General features: G+C 41.8%; 2 protein-coding genes across 2 annotated transcripts; both read left to right on the top strand.

Annotated features, from left to right (window-relative positions):
• Nucleotides 1-12,685: 12,685 nt before the first annotated feature.
• On the top strand, nucleotides 12,686-12,997 carry LOC308174686 (histone H4; the record flags this gene model as incomplete). The annotated part of the gene is made up of 1 exon (XM_080549790.1): nucleotides 12,686-12,997. One exon carries the CDS (start codon nucleotides 12,686-12,688, stop codon nucleotides 12,995-12,997), a length of 312 nt encoding a protein of 103 aa, XP_080405916.1.
• Nucleotides 12,998-13,576: 579 nt separating this feature from the next.
• LOC308174684 (histone H2B-like) lies at nucleotides 13,577-13,954 on the top strand (the record flags this gene model as incomplete). The annotated part of the gene is made up of 1 exon (XM_080549788.1): nucleotides 13,577-13,954. One exon carries the CDS (start codon nucleotides 13,577-13,579, stop codon nucleotides 13,952-13,954), a length of 378 nt encoding a protein of 125 aa, XP_080405914.1.
• Between the last annotated feature and the right edge of the window lie 477 nt (nucleotides 13,955-14,431).

Genomic DNA, 14,431 nt, shown 5'->3' with positions numbered 1-14,431 from the left:
AGGGTCTTACCACAGAGGTGGGATCTGCCTGTGGATGTTGTGGTCTCAGACTCCTTATATCAGTTTCCAGAGTGCCAACCAAGCAGAAGTTAATTATGGACCACACGGCTAGAGGAGATGGATTGGATGAGAGACAAAGCTGTTTCCCTATGCCCTTTTCTGATTTTCCTGTGTGATATTCATCTCTTAAAGTCAAGTCCAGTCAACTCCAATTGCTATAATTACAGTTGCACACAAAATCCTGTCTTTTTTGTAGCAGTCATGGGAGCAATAAGAAAACTGAGATCAACCAGTTATTGGCAGATGTTTATGAACAGCGATGTGATGAAAGCTCCTTCTTTATGAAATAAATCCAAAGCAGTTCAGACTCAGGACAGATCGTTGTATTTTCAGATAAAGGTCAGTGGACAGAGCAATATTATTGATTTTTCGAAGTTTGGTGATGCCAATTTCATCTGCCTTGGTCCAAATGTGACTACAATTTGATATAAATTGCATTTTTTGCTGGAATGTCCCTTTAATAAAATGTTGCTTCTCTTGCATACTTATTATTATTATAAGTCCTTCAACTTTGAAGCTATAAATACCAATCCAACTTTACCAACATGCAGAGAGGTCTTACTATATCTTTTGGTTTTTAATAATTGTTAGAATTTTTTAACTAAAGTGCAAATATTAACATAGAGGTCTATGCAAACCAACATATGAAATGTTTGTTCCTGTGCTGCTCCTACACACACACACACACACACACACACACACACACACACACACACACACACACACAAAAACATTGTACAGTGTATAATATTCACACTTTACTACACATCGTACATAATATAAGAATAATAACTAAGAAGAAAATATTACATTTCTGTAGCCCCTCTCACAAACGTACACATGGTCAGAAGTTTGCGTGGCGCTAAGCACACACGTGTTAGGGTCTATTTAGTGCACAATGGTTATAAATGAGGGCCCAGAGGCCCAGAAGAGAACAGAAGGGAACAGCTGGAGAGACTCCTGTATTGTATTATCAGAGCTGTTGCTGCTGCTGTTGACACCAGTAGTGTTATACGGTCCATACGTGGTCTGCTAACCTGGGCTTCTATATTGACCAGCGCAGCAAGGGTATCTCTTATCAGTATCTCTCATCAAATGTGTATTAAACCAGAGGGGGGGAGCTGAAGGGAAGTGGAGAAGGGAACTGTGGTTGGCGATCAGGAGAAGCAAACCAGCCAGGCTGCTACTGTGTGTGCTCTTCTCATCTCTGTAGCCAAAGCTAATTGTTGTAAACTTTTTGAATGATTGTTACCAGCCAACTATTTGGTACAACCTCATTCTTGAAGCTATGCCACTGTCAGGGCTTAGAGCAAATGGACTTGGCTTGTTTGTGTGTAGAGAGCATTCGCACCATGGGAAATCTGCCATTAACATTATTTCTCTGATGGTGCGTTCCAAACAGGCACATTGGGATACATTAATTATTACCAAAACATGTATTTCAGTGCTGGAATTAAATATATTAGTTCACCAATGAAACTGTTGTTGAGTATATTTGAAGTATTTTGGCAGTAGAGTGTTTGGAGATTGCGTAGTACCTCTTCATCATAGTTTTAAAAGCCACTGTGGTCAAGGGCATTTGGATCAGCATTTCATCCCAACATGATTAAACCATTAAAATGCCCCCACAGTAAAGATCTAATTTGGGATGTGAAATGTCACAAGCAGTGCCAGGGCTCCATTTGGGATCTGTTTATGACCACCAGTCATAAAAATGATTTGACAGGTACAATGCACAATGCACAGCTATATCTGACAATGCCAGATATAGCTGGGGTATCTATAGGGTAACAAGACAGATAGGGTTAGTGTTAGGGTTAGCTATTTGAGCTGTACACCAAGGCCATTTAGGGATCAGCCCTGAGGCAATTACATTTTTTTAACAACAGCTTTAACAACAGTGGCCATGCCCTCAAGCTCAAGGCCATAAGGGTTTTGTTAGGACGACTGCTGTTGGGGTATGGGGTCCTGGGTGTGAAAAATCTCCTTGTTTTGTTTAACACATGTAAACCAGTAGAAACATTTAAAGTGTCCCTTCTTGTCTATCCATGAATGTCTTAAATACAGTATGAGGTTGTTCATTAGTTTAATTGCTGCATGATTATTATTATTATGACCTTGACCTCTATGAAGCAGCTGTTGTCTCTGGTTTAACACTGTGGATACAACAGGTTTCATTAAAGACGTCATTCATGAAAGGAGCCTCAGCTATTTAATTCCAGCATTCCAGCCCGTCAACAGGACCATATCTTGAGGGACTCGAACCCCTACCTGTCACAACAACAGTCAACTTTATTGAGAGATCATATCAAAAGCGTAGTATGTAATAGGCTGTGAAATTGAAATGATGATCCAAATTCAAATTCTGCTGCAAAGCATTGCCTTGGCTTGGCTTCTCTGTAAGCTGTCTAATGAAACTTGGCTGACTGTCTGGCACCGCCACCTCTGCGAGGATGCAGTGGTCACACTGTTCAGTCCTGAATAAGAGCCTCTCCAAGGTCTCTCAAAGGACTTCCTTGGTGGAGCCCTGCCACTGCATTGTGACATTTCACCATCCCAAATTAGACTCTTTACTGTGGAGACATTTCAGTGGACAGGTTACAGGTTACAGATTATCCGGTTACAAAAAATGCTGATGTGAGCCAACAGATGAGCATTGTCAATGGCACTTGGTCCTATCATAGGTTTTTGCTTATGATGACTGATATAGATGATTCACTTATTATAGACAAATGTACTTGTCATAACACATACATAATGTAAATGGCATAGCTGTGATTACGTGTGATACATAGACTTATAGCCTTACTATGACATTGTAGCTTACTTTCCTGTCTGTAGTTTATTTGTTAAAATACATCTTTACTTAGAACCTTTCATAATCACCGCTTTACTTATTTCCATGATGTAATTAACTAAACCTATGAAATGTACACTTCATATTTTAATAGTAACTGTAGCAGCATTCTAACTTCAAATAAGCCGTTGGTAAAACCAGGTGAGTCTTATGAGACGGACATTCAAAGTAGATCCAATTAATCCATGATAACAAAGGCTTGATGAATGATGCCACACCTGCTCCCAAACCAAACATGTTGCCACGAGGAACGCCTCCTATACCCAGCATGCCACAGCAGAATGGACCCATTCCCACCCACCTGTAACTCTCACCTGAATGGACCCACCCCCATCCACCTGTAAGTCTCACCTGAATGGACCCACCCCCATCCACCTGTAAGTCTCACCTGAATGGACCCACCCCCATCCACCTGTACGTCTCACCTGAATGGACCCACCCCCATCCACCTGTAAGTCTCACCTGAATGGACCCACCCCCATCCACCTGTACGTCTCACCTGAATGGACCCACCCCCATCCACCTGTAAGTCTCACCTGAATGGACCCACCCCCACCAACCTGAGGCCAGATGGGCTAGTTGGACGATTCTAATCCGAACCATAGACCATACAAAACAAATGACCATAAATTAGCAGAATAATGAGTAAACAGTGGCTTTTCCAATGGTTTTTGAGGAGGACAGAGGAGAGGATGTGAGGAGTCATGTTGCTAACGATTGAGAAAGGGCCTGAGAGTACAGGGGTGATGTGATGGCAGGAGGGGTGGATGTGAGGAGATGGGCAGCAGTGCTATGTGTTGTGATCTGCTGAGCGGGTGGGAGGGGTGTCAGAGGAGCAGGGTGTTACAGTACGATAGTAGTTTAGTTAGTTTAGTTTAGTTTGCTTTTATTGGTCACATGTACAGTACAGTGAAATGCTTTGTTCTGTACAGGCCCCCCCTTGAGAATGTGCTTCATACAGTACCAATAATTATGGTGTAACACCTACTATACACTATACAATACACTATACACTATACAATACACTATACAATACACTATACACTATACAATACACTATACAATACACTATACACTATACAATACACTATACACTATACAATACACTATACACTATACAATACACTATACAATACACTATACACTATACAATACACTATACACTATACAATACACTATACACTATACAATACACTATACACTATACAATACACTATACAATACACTATACACTATACAATACACTATACACTATACAATACACTATACACTATACAATACACTATACACTATACAATACACTATACAATACACTATACACTATACAATACACTATACACTATACAATACACTATACACTATACAATACACTATACAATACACTATACACTATACAATACACTATACACTATACAATACACTATACACTATACAATACACTATACAATACACTATACACTATACAATACACTATACACTATACAATACACTATACACTATACAATACACTATACACTATACAATACACTATACAATACACTATACAATACACTATACAATACACTATACACTATACTATACACTATACACTATACAATACACTATACACTATACACTACACTATACACTATACAATACACTATACAATACGCGATATACAAGTACAAGAGAAATCAGTAATAAAAAAGTGCAATTCGCTTGATGGATGTATAAATATGGTGTAGTGGTGTTTAAATATGTTTAGATATGGTGTAAAGTGCTTAAAGTGTCTGGTTTGGTTGGTTTGGTTTTTACTTAGAGTCATTGAGAGTCATTGAGCATCCTGATGGCCTGGGGATAGAAGCTCCTTTTGAGTCTCTCTGTGCTGGCCATGAGACTCCTGTAGCGCTTGCCTGACCGCAGCAGTTCAAAGAGGCAGTTGTTAGGATGGCTAGAGTCTTTGATTATTCTCCTAGCCTTGGCCCTGCAACGCTTGGTGTAAATGTCCTGGAGGGTGGGAAGCCCACCTCCAATTGTGCGTTATGATAGTAGGATATGAACGCATGGACGAGTCGTTCAGCATCAGAGAAGGAGAACCACCTCATGTCATTGTTTTACCATTATTGTATTGCATTGTTTGATTGTGTTTACTGCATTGTTGAGGAGCCACGGATGTTGATTTGACTGTTGTCTACATAGAGGTGGCAGCTAAGAGCATGGCTACCAATAATGTGGCCAAGGGTGAGCATGTAAATGCTAACCTCATCCCCAGGCTTTTGTGCATATAAGCCTGGAATAACTACTCAAACCTGGCCTTAATGGGGGTGAATTTACTGAGGAAAGTATCATTGTTTGATTTGAAGCAAATCAAAATGACTACGAGGTGTGGCTCCGGACCAGGAACATGTGGTGTACTGTACAAGAACTCTGGGGGGAGATGGTTCATGTGAGGTAACGCCAATGTATATGAGGTCTGCAGAAGTGTCTGGGGACACGATCGTAAATGTATGTAAATACAGAACAGCAGAGGATTAAGGACTACTACACTATGGAGAATAGTGGCTGGGGCAAATCAGGACAGGGCCAGGCTGGAGAGCCCAGCGAGGCTCGACCGCCATTCCAGCAGGATGGTATGAAGGGGAGTTCGGTTATGAGCCTGGAGCTGGTCATTGTCTAGGCGTGGTGAAACAGGTGATGGAATCCAGGCATCCCTTCCCGTCACGGTCGATTCTATTTATAGCTGGCCATAATGTCTGAAACCTCTGCTATGTGTGTTGCATGGAGGGCATATGGCTGATGATGAAATACATGCTGACAAAGTGCTAAAGTCAGTGCAACTTGAAACCTCAACAATGGCTAAAGGGGGTGACCCGACAGTCTTAAACAATTATAGGTCCATCTCCATATTGTCTGTCCTGGTTACGGTTCTGGAATCCCTTGCGAGTGAACAACTGAAAGGGTTTTTTAACTACTAACAATATCTTGCATATGATTTTATTGAATCTTTAGATAACAAGCGACATTGTGCAGCCCTTTTTATTGACTTACTGTAATAAGGCTTTTAATACTGTGGATCACGAAGCAAAATGAAGCAAAGACTTATCCCTGTAGGACTGTCAGAACAAACTATATGTTGGTTCAAAAAAGATCTATCAGGCACATCTCAGTGTGTGCAGGCAGCATGTATTACTTCTAGGGGTGATGTGATGGCAGGAGGGGTGGATGTGAGGAGACGGGCAGCAGTTTTATGTGTTGGGATCTGCTGCGCAGGTGGGAGCAGGGTGTTACAGTAGGATAGTAGGATATGAACGCAGGTGCGAGTCGTTCAGCATCAGAGAAGGAGAACCACCTTATGTCATTGTTTTACCATTATTGTATTGCATTGTTGATTGTTTGATTGTTGTTAACTGCATTGTTGAGGAGCCACGGATGTTGATTTGACTGTTGTCTACATAGAGGTGGCAGCTAAGAGCATGGCTACCAATAATGTGGCCACGGGTGAGCATGTAAATACTAACCTCATCCCCAGGCTTTTGTGCATATAAGCCTGGAATAACTACTCAAACCTGGCCGTAATGTTTAATTGTCTAGTGTGTAATAGTTGTGATGTGTTATATGTGTATATGTTTGTGAATATGTGAATATGTTTTCTGTTTTTTGCACCTTCAGAAGAACCACTACAATTTCATTGTATAGGCAACTGTACAACGACAATAAAGTCTATTCTCTCTCTATTCTCTAATGGGGGTGAATTTACTGAGGAAAGTATAATTGTTTGATTTGAAGCAAATCACATGACTACGAGGTGTGGCAGAATGTATTACTTCTAGCAGTGGTTCCCAAACAGTGTGCTGCGGCAAGTCCACCAACAGCATTGTTGGAGAGGGATCAACGTCATCAAAATGTCTCCACAGTAAAGAGTCTAATCTGGGATGAAATGTCACATGCAGAAATGAAATGTCAGTGGCAGAGCGCCACCAAGGAAGTCCTTTGAAAGACCTTGGAGAGGCTCATTCAGATCTTATTTTCCAGGCCATATGACAGGGCCAACTAATATGGTCAAAATGATGTGTTGCCTTACACCTGAGCTCAGCAGCACAGTACATTATATGTTTTCTAGGGGTGGGCATCGACGATCGATAATTGATCGATAAGGATCTTGGTCGATCACAAAATAAAACATTTGGTCGATCACAAAAAAAAAAAAAAAATTTTTTTTTTTTTTTGTGATCGACCAAATGTTTTATTTTGTGATCGACCAAGATCCTTATCGATCAATTATCGATCGTCGATGCCCACCCCTAATTTGGAGGGCTGAATATGGCCATGTTCATAAACTTGTGTCAGAAATACATCGATGCATCACAGCACAGACGTGGGTCATTTGTGACAGGGGCTGGTGAAAGGGGGAAAAAGTCACATCACAACACACACTCGCTAGTTAGGCCAAAATATTGCAATGCAATGGATTCGGTGAGTAATCCCCACTGCTGCCTAGTTAACTATACTACCTTACATTGTTAGCAGACTCACAAAACAAACTGTGTTAGTTGACTAGCTAGCGAGTCTTTCGTTGATTTTCAACAACGCTGAAATGTATTTAAATGTTTCTATGAACATTAAATCGGCTGCCGACTTGTCCTTTCACCAGCAGCTGTCACATTTGTGAGTGCTATATGATTCTCATAGAGATCAAAGCAGATCTGCTTCCATTTGAGCTGTGCACCAGGGAATGTCCATTTAAGGCTCAACCCTGAGGCAAATAGTGTCTCCTATTGCACAAGAATCTTTACAAGACAAACATTTGTTAAATTCCTACTAAACCCTCATGGGTCAATCACAAACTGATTGACCCATGAGTCAACACTGTCAACACTGGTGATTATTCAGCTGCTGTCTTTATTAACATGGTGTGGAGGAAAAATGTCAGAAAAAGTCTGCCCACTCCAAGGCTGGCAGCAGGACATGCTGACAACGGCTCTGTTAACGACTCTACCAACTCTGATAACAGGAAGAGCTATGAGGGATCAGCTTAAAGCCCTCCAAACTTTTCCATTAATTCTCTATGGTAACTTTTCCCATGCATTGTCTACGTATGGGTAAACCATAGCACTGTAATATATGTTGGGCCACTGGTTGGTTTTGTGGCGCTGTTCTGACTTTCAATACTTCCGCAGGCAGAGAGCTACAGTCATTGACAGAGCCATCTCCAAGGAATCGAGTCTGACAACACATTTTTGTCTTCAAATTGACTGTTATTTTCATTCTCGAATTACTGTCACAGTATAGTTTACTAGGTTCAAGCTCTACTTCCAATTCACCGCAATAAAGGTAAGTCACTTTTACAAATATGTATCTAATGCTGTATATGTGATCATCTATATCAACAGGGCAGTACAGTGTGTAGTGAAATACAGTACACTGCAAAATTATAGTCTACTCAACCAAAGCAGAAGACAGAATATTCTAAAGCGATAAACAAATGTATATATAGATTCCTTACAACTGGGACATGTGGCAACAGTAGGTGTTGCGAGCTATTGATAAAGTCCCTGCTAGTGTTTTAGATACTACTGCAATAATAGTCTACACAGCTCTGCATAATGATAGCCTGGCCCTGGCCCTACCACACTATACATCAAGTACATTATTACATCATAATAATGAGACAGCTACACATGACATTCCAGTGGGCATTTTTGCCAATGATATGATGCTGCCTAGCGGTGCCCACAATGTTATCATTCAATAACGCCCCCACCCAACAAGTGTAACTTATATTATAGGACAGCAAGTGTTAATGTAGAGTTTATACAATTTACAATGTATTTATACTATGTGTACAGTACACGTGTGTCTCTTTTATTCCATTCCATATTCCATCCATATGTTTGTATCTATTTGTCCTGTAGTGTTTTCACAGGGCATGGTGAGAGAGATGACCTGGACAGAGTTCCACACATCTGAAAAGGGGAAGTAATGTTGTGATTCCATGCTGAAAAAAGACACACGCATGCACACACGCACACACACACACACACACACACACACATGCACATGCACACACGCACACACACACATGCACACACGCGCGCACACACACACACACACACACACACACACACACGGTAGAGAAGGATAATGTATACTGTATATATTGTAATTACTTGCAACTTTTTGTTCAATGACATACAACCAAGTTTTAATTGATCTGTTTATTTGTCATTTACATGGTTTAGCAGTTTATCTGAGCAGTGTGTGTGTGTGTGTGCTTTTAATAAATCAAATGTGAGTTGGATAAATGAGTTGGATAAATGTGTCGTCTTTTACTTAAATTGCCCTTACTGATCATACATGAGGAGAACAGAGGATGTTTATCATATTGATATCAGAGGTCAGAGATAAAATAAAAAGGAAGATGGATCAGTTTTGCGAATTGAGTATTGAACTACAGTGTCTGACGAGATTTGGGTATGAGTAAATCCACTGCAGTCTTACCAAGGTAACATAGACACTGTTAAGGTACAGTACATTGTAAAATAAAACCAATAGTGACATTAAATGTCATGTTTTCATTAATTAAATGAATTATACATCATCAGCATGTCACATGAAACATTTAGTTCATCAATAAAAACATTTATTGAGTGGTGTCCTGAGGTAGGATTCTAAACCAAGTCTGAAAACACGACAAGAAAAGGAAAAGGCTGAAACAGGCTGAATGCAAGACATTTGTCAGACTCGATTCCTTGATGATGACTGTCGATGATAGGAGTATTGAAAGTCCGAACAGCGCCACAAACCCAACCAGTGGCCGAAGATATATTACACTACAGCGCTACGGTTTACCCGTAGAGAATGAATTGGTAAGTTACCATAGAGAATGAATGGAAATGTAAAGGGAGCTTTAAGTTTACCTTAGACCGGGCAGGTCCCCGGTTCGAGACCCTTTTACCCAGAGCTGCCAAGTCTCACGCAATCACCGTGAGACACACGCATTTCAACCAGTTCTCACGCTCTCACGCCGCATCTCTATTTCTCACGGCGAGAAATAACAATTTGTTTTACCGAACATGAGTTTCGTGGCATCTTTCTGCACGCGCGTTAACTTGAGTCTGCAGTCGAAGCGGGAGGCGAGCGCTGATGGAAGAACCTGTGTTCACGCGAGCTGCAAGAATGTAGCAAGCAGTGTTGCCAGATTGGGCTACTTTTGGTACTGGACGGGTGGATTCGGCAGCTTTTAGACCGGTTGGGATGGACATTGTCAATTCCGTCTGGCAACCGTGGTAGCAAAATATGTGCATACATTACAACATCGTATCTGGTAGCCTACTGGACTGGGTTGCACCAATATGGCGTAAGTCATTACTAAATGCAGGCATTTAGTAGTTACTAAACCCCTAGTTGTTACTAGCAAGTTTCAAACTAGTTGTTTAGTAATTTCGGTTGCACCAATCTTAGCTAGTAAATACTCAGTTTTGGTAACTGTTTTTTGTTTCTCTACTGTAACATAACCAGGTACATTAATAATAATTGTTAAATTGTCTACTACTTGCTACTGAGATGCTAACCCGACGGATTGTCCGGTTGACGCGCCGTGCGTCCTAGTTTGATGTGTTGCTGTTGGTTATACAAGATCCGTAGTCGTTGGTTTGCTGCATAATAAACATTTATTGTGTTACTATGTGCCATCAATGGCTTAATCACTGGTACAAACAATAACAATAATAATAACAAACTTAGCGCCCTTGCGGTCAAACCTATTTGCCCTTCCGGGGTCAACACCTGACGACAACAACAACAAATGTGCTACCTGATATACACCTGCCTCAGGTATTGTGACAGCGCCACCCCATGCCCACACAGTGAATTGCAACACGTATCACAGGACCATATCTGGCTCCTACAATAGTAATAATAAATAGTAATTGCAATTTACAATACAAATACAATAATTGGGGGTCCCTCCCCAAAAAAATGGCCGCGCTACGCGCGCACAAGATCAACCACCAAGGCCTCATTTTGACCCAGGAAAAACCCTGGTATGTAGCCTACTGTATAACATGATAGCCATCTATGAGCAATGCACTGTATATAAGATGATGACCACGGGTCTTTCTGCTGCTGACCAAGGGGCTGAGTCCTGTTGATGGGGCCCAATTTTCTTTTAGAGTCTGTAGGCTACTGTATTTGTTCATTAAGATTTCATAAATATGATATATTGTCTGAATTTTTGTCTTGTTTTATAAAATGTTAATTATTTTCATTTCTTGTGCTGGTTTATTATGAACAACATGTAAAATTGCAGGAAACTAGCACAAATAATTGGGTGGGAGAGAGGGGCCGCTGCCGCCAAAACGTGCACAGTTTTGGGTCGCTCCACCACCAAAAAATCTCACTCCAAACTTTTGGTGAAACTTGGCAGCTCTGCTTTTACCTTTGAGATGGGGCAGTTACGTTACGATAGGGCTTGGTTCAACCGAATAGAACAGGCGGGTGCAGTGTATCTGTGCAGTCTGAGGTTTGGCAGTTATGTGCAATTCTGACTGCATAGCTTGAAAACATGGCGGTGGCAACATGACGCCTCCTGAAATCCTCAATTAAATGTCCTATGAATTCTCTTTGAATAATCACCAAATAACACAAGCATCAATTGAACAAGTGCAATGAATAGATCTCCCTAATTGTATTAGGGACACAGTATTAGTAGTGTTGTATTCCATATTACATGAATTGTATTTGTTATATTATGTGTTGCAATAATTCAAACAGATTATCTCTCTCTTTCCGTGCGGTTTGCATGTCTGTCACATATTGCATGTTTGCATGTCTGTGACATAATTGAAATTAATTTGCTGAAAACTGATGTGTTTACTGACCTGGGTCAAGAATAAATACGATACTGCGATTCCTTGGCTCTGCCCTCCTCTTCAAGAGGGCAGTGGACAATAGCTGCTCTGCTCTCCATCTCAAACCTAGCCCTAGCTGAGTTCCAACGAAACAAGCAAGACAATGTTGATTAGTGGCAAAATATCTCCAATCTGAACTGGCCAGTGTAGCTGACTAGCTTATAAAATAATAATAAAAAAGTTTAGCTAACTAAACTATAAAGGTCTACCATTAAAACAAATGTGCTTGTCAATCTGATATGTATTATGTGAAATGAATGTAAACATGTACTTTGATAGTTGGATACATATTTACATATAGTGAATATGTGTCAATAAGAACACATTTAGGCTTATAATGCAAAAATAATGTATACATTTCGATCTGGCATGGAAATAGAGGGAGAATAATGCTTCTGCAAAGCCACACACAGTTGCCAGAGAGAGAGAGGCTCAAGATATTGCAGGTGTCTGTGTCAGTGATTCAAACCTTCAATTGTGGCTCCCTCTGCTGGCCAAAGGTTCAACATCATTTTCACATCCTGAACAATGGATAGCGTCACTCACAGTTTTCACCAAACGCAGTGCTCCAGGCTCCACTTACAGTTATGGGCTCCTAAAAAGGCAACAGTTGAACTCATCCTCTATCATTTCAGAGTGACTATACAACCATGTATTATTTAAGTACGAGTGTCCAAAAACATTTAAAGGGCAGTCCCATTTCTCATGTATAATCCTCCTCCCCTGCATTCCTTCTGAGCGGGCCAGAGGCTGGTCTCAATCACGTCCGTCCCTCTACCAACCCCCAGCACAAAAAAAGAGGCAGGCTTCAATCACGTCCTCATAGGGGATATAAATTCGCCCCATCGAAGTCATACTTTTACTCGTACTAGGCTTAAATATGAGTGGCAGAGGAAAAGGAGGTAAGGGACTCGGCAAAGGGGGCGCCAAGCGTCATCGCAAAGTTCTCCGCGATAACATCCAGGGAATCACCAAGCCCGCTATCCGCCGCCTGGCTCGCCGTGGTGGAGTCAAGCGCATCTCCGGTCTGATCTATGAAGAGACCCGCGGTGTGTTGAAGGTGTTCCTGGAGAACGTGATCCGTGACGCCGTCACCTACACCGAGCACGCCAAGAGGAAGACCGTCACCGCCATGGACGTGGTCTACGCTCTGAAGCGCCAGGGACGCACCCTGTACGGCTTCGGCGGCTAAACTATCCGGAACCTCAACCACCAACATCTGAACCCAAAGGCTCTTTTAAGAGCCACCCATCTCCACACTCAAAAGATTTGATTCCATCTATAATAGCAGTCCGTGGTGCATTTCTTTTTGCAAACAAGAGATTGTTGCCAAATCAATAGTTCACAAGCAGATAAGCCCTTCACGTTATGTCCCTATTATATATATATGTGTAATAGCATATATAATGTGTAATAGCAACGTACCGCCCCAAAAACACAATTACTATTCTTATTCTAGGTATTCTGTGCCCTTTTTCGTATTGTCATTGTTCTTGACGTATTCATTTACGTTCATTTTCTCCGGGTGAAGGAAACAAGGCAACCCGACAGCCGAATGAGAAAGCAGCCTGGGCGGAGAGTTTGGGAAGCCCGCGCATGCGCAGATACATAATGTTCACAGGCAAGCGTCTGTTTATTGAGCACCAGAGCCAAGCTCGGCTTTGGAAGCGTGTGTCAGGAGCCGCCTAATTTGCATAGCTCCCCCTTCATATAACGGGTAGGCGACCATAACGTTTCAGTCGTTCCTGAGAAGCGACGAGCCATCATCATCATGCCCGAGCCAGCGAAGTCAGCGCCCAAGAAGGGCTCCAAGAAAGCCGTCACCAAAACCACCACCGGCAAAGGCGGCAAGAAGCGCAGAAAGTCCAGGAAGGAGAGTTATGCCATCTACGTGTACAAGGTCCTGAAGCAGGTCCACCCTGACACCGGCATCTCCTCCAAGGCCATGGGAATCATGAACTCCTTCGTCAACGACATCTTCGAGCGCATCGCCGGCGAGTCCTCCCGCCTGGCCCACTACAACAAGCGTCGTACCATCACCTCCAGGGAGATCCAGACCGCCGTGCGTCTGCTGCTCCCCGGTGAGCTGGCCAAGCACGCCGTGTCCGAGGGCACCAAGGCCGTGACCAAATACACCAGCTCCAAATAGGCCAGCTCCAAGTAAACGGCGTTTTCGCAACACGATCCCCCAAAGGCTCTTTTAAGAGCCACCCACCCTATCGATAAAAGCAATTCCATAGCGAGTTGAGGTCACTGTTACATACTATATATTCCCTGCAATAAACAGCTTCTTCTGTGTATAGAATGAACACCAGTAGGTGATTTTTAAACTGTTTCAGAGACATCGGAATTATACATGCGAATGTGCTTAACTTATATTTTATAGTCTGTATCTGCTCGCTGTTTCTGTTGATTGTTTGTGGTGTCTTTTTTTAACGACATGATGCTGCTATTCTTGGCCAGGGCTCATTTGAAAAAGAGGCTACTGTCTCACTATGACTACCCTGGTTAAATAAAGGATTAATACACATTTTAAAAAGGTCGAACTACACTATCCACACGCATTGTTTAGGATTCTAGATTAAAATATGTTCAAAGGATATATAATGAGAAGTCATCTGATCTC

This window comes from Nansenia antarctica, assembly GCF_963989245.1.
Source record: "Nansenia antarctica genome assembly, chromosome: 20".
Classification (NCBI taxonomy): Eukaryota; Metazoa; Chordata; class Actinopteri; order Argentiniformes; family Microstomatidae; genus Nansenia; species Nansenia antarctica.
This window is presented reverse-complemented; position numbering and strand designations above follow the sequence as displayed.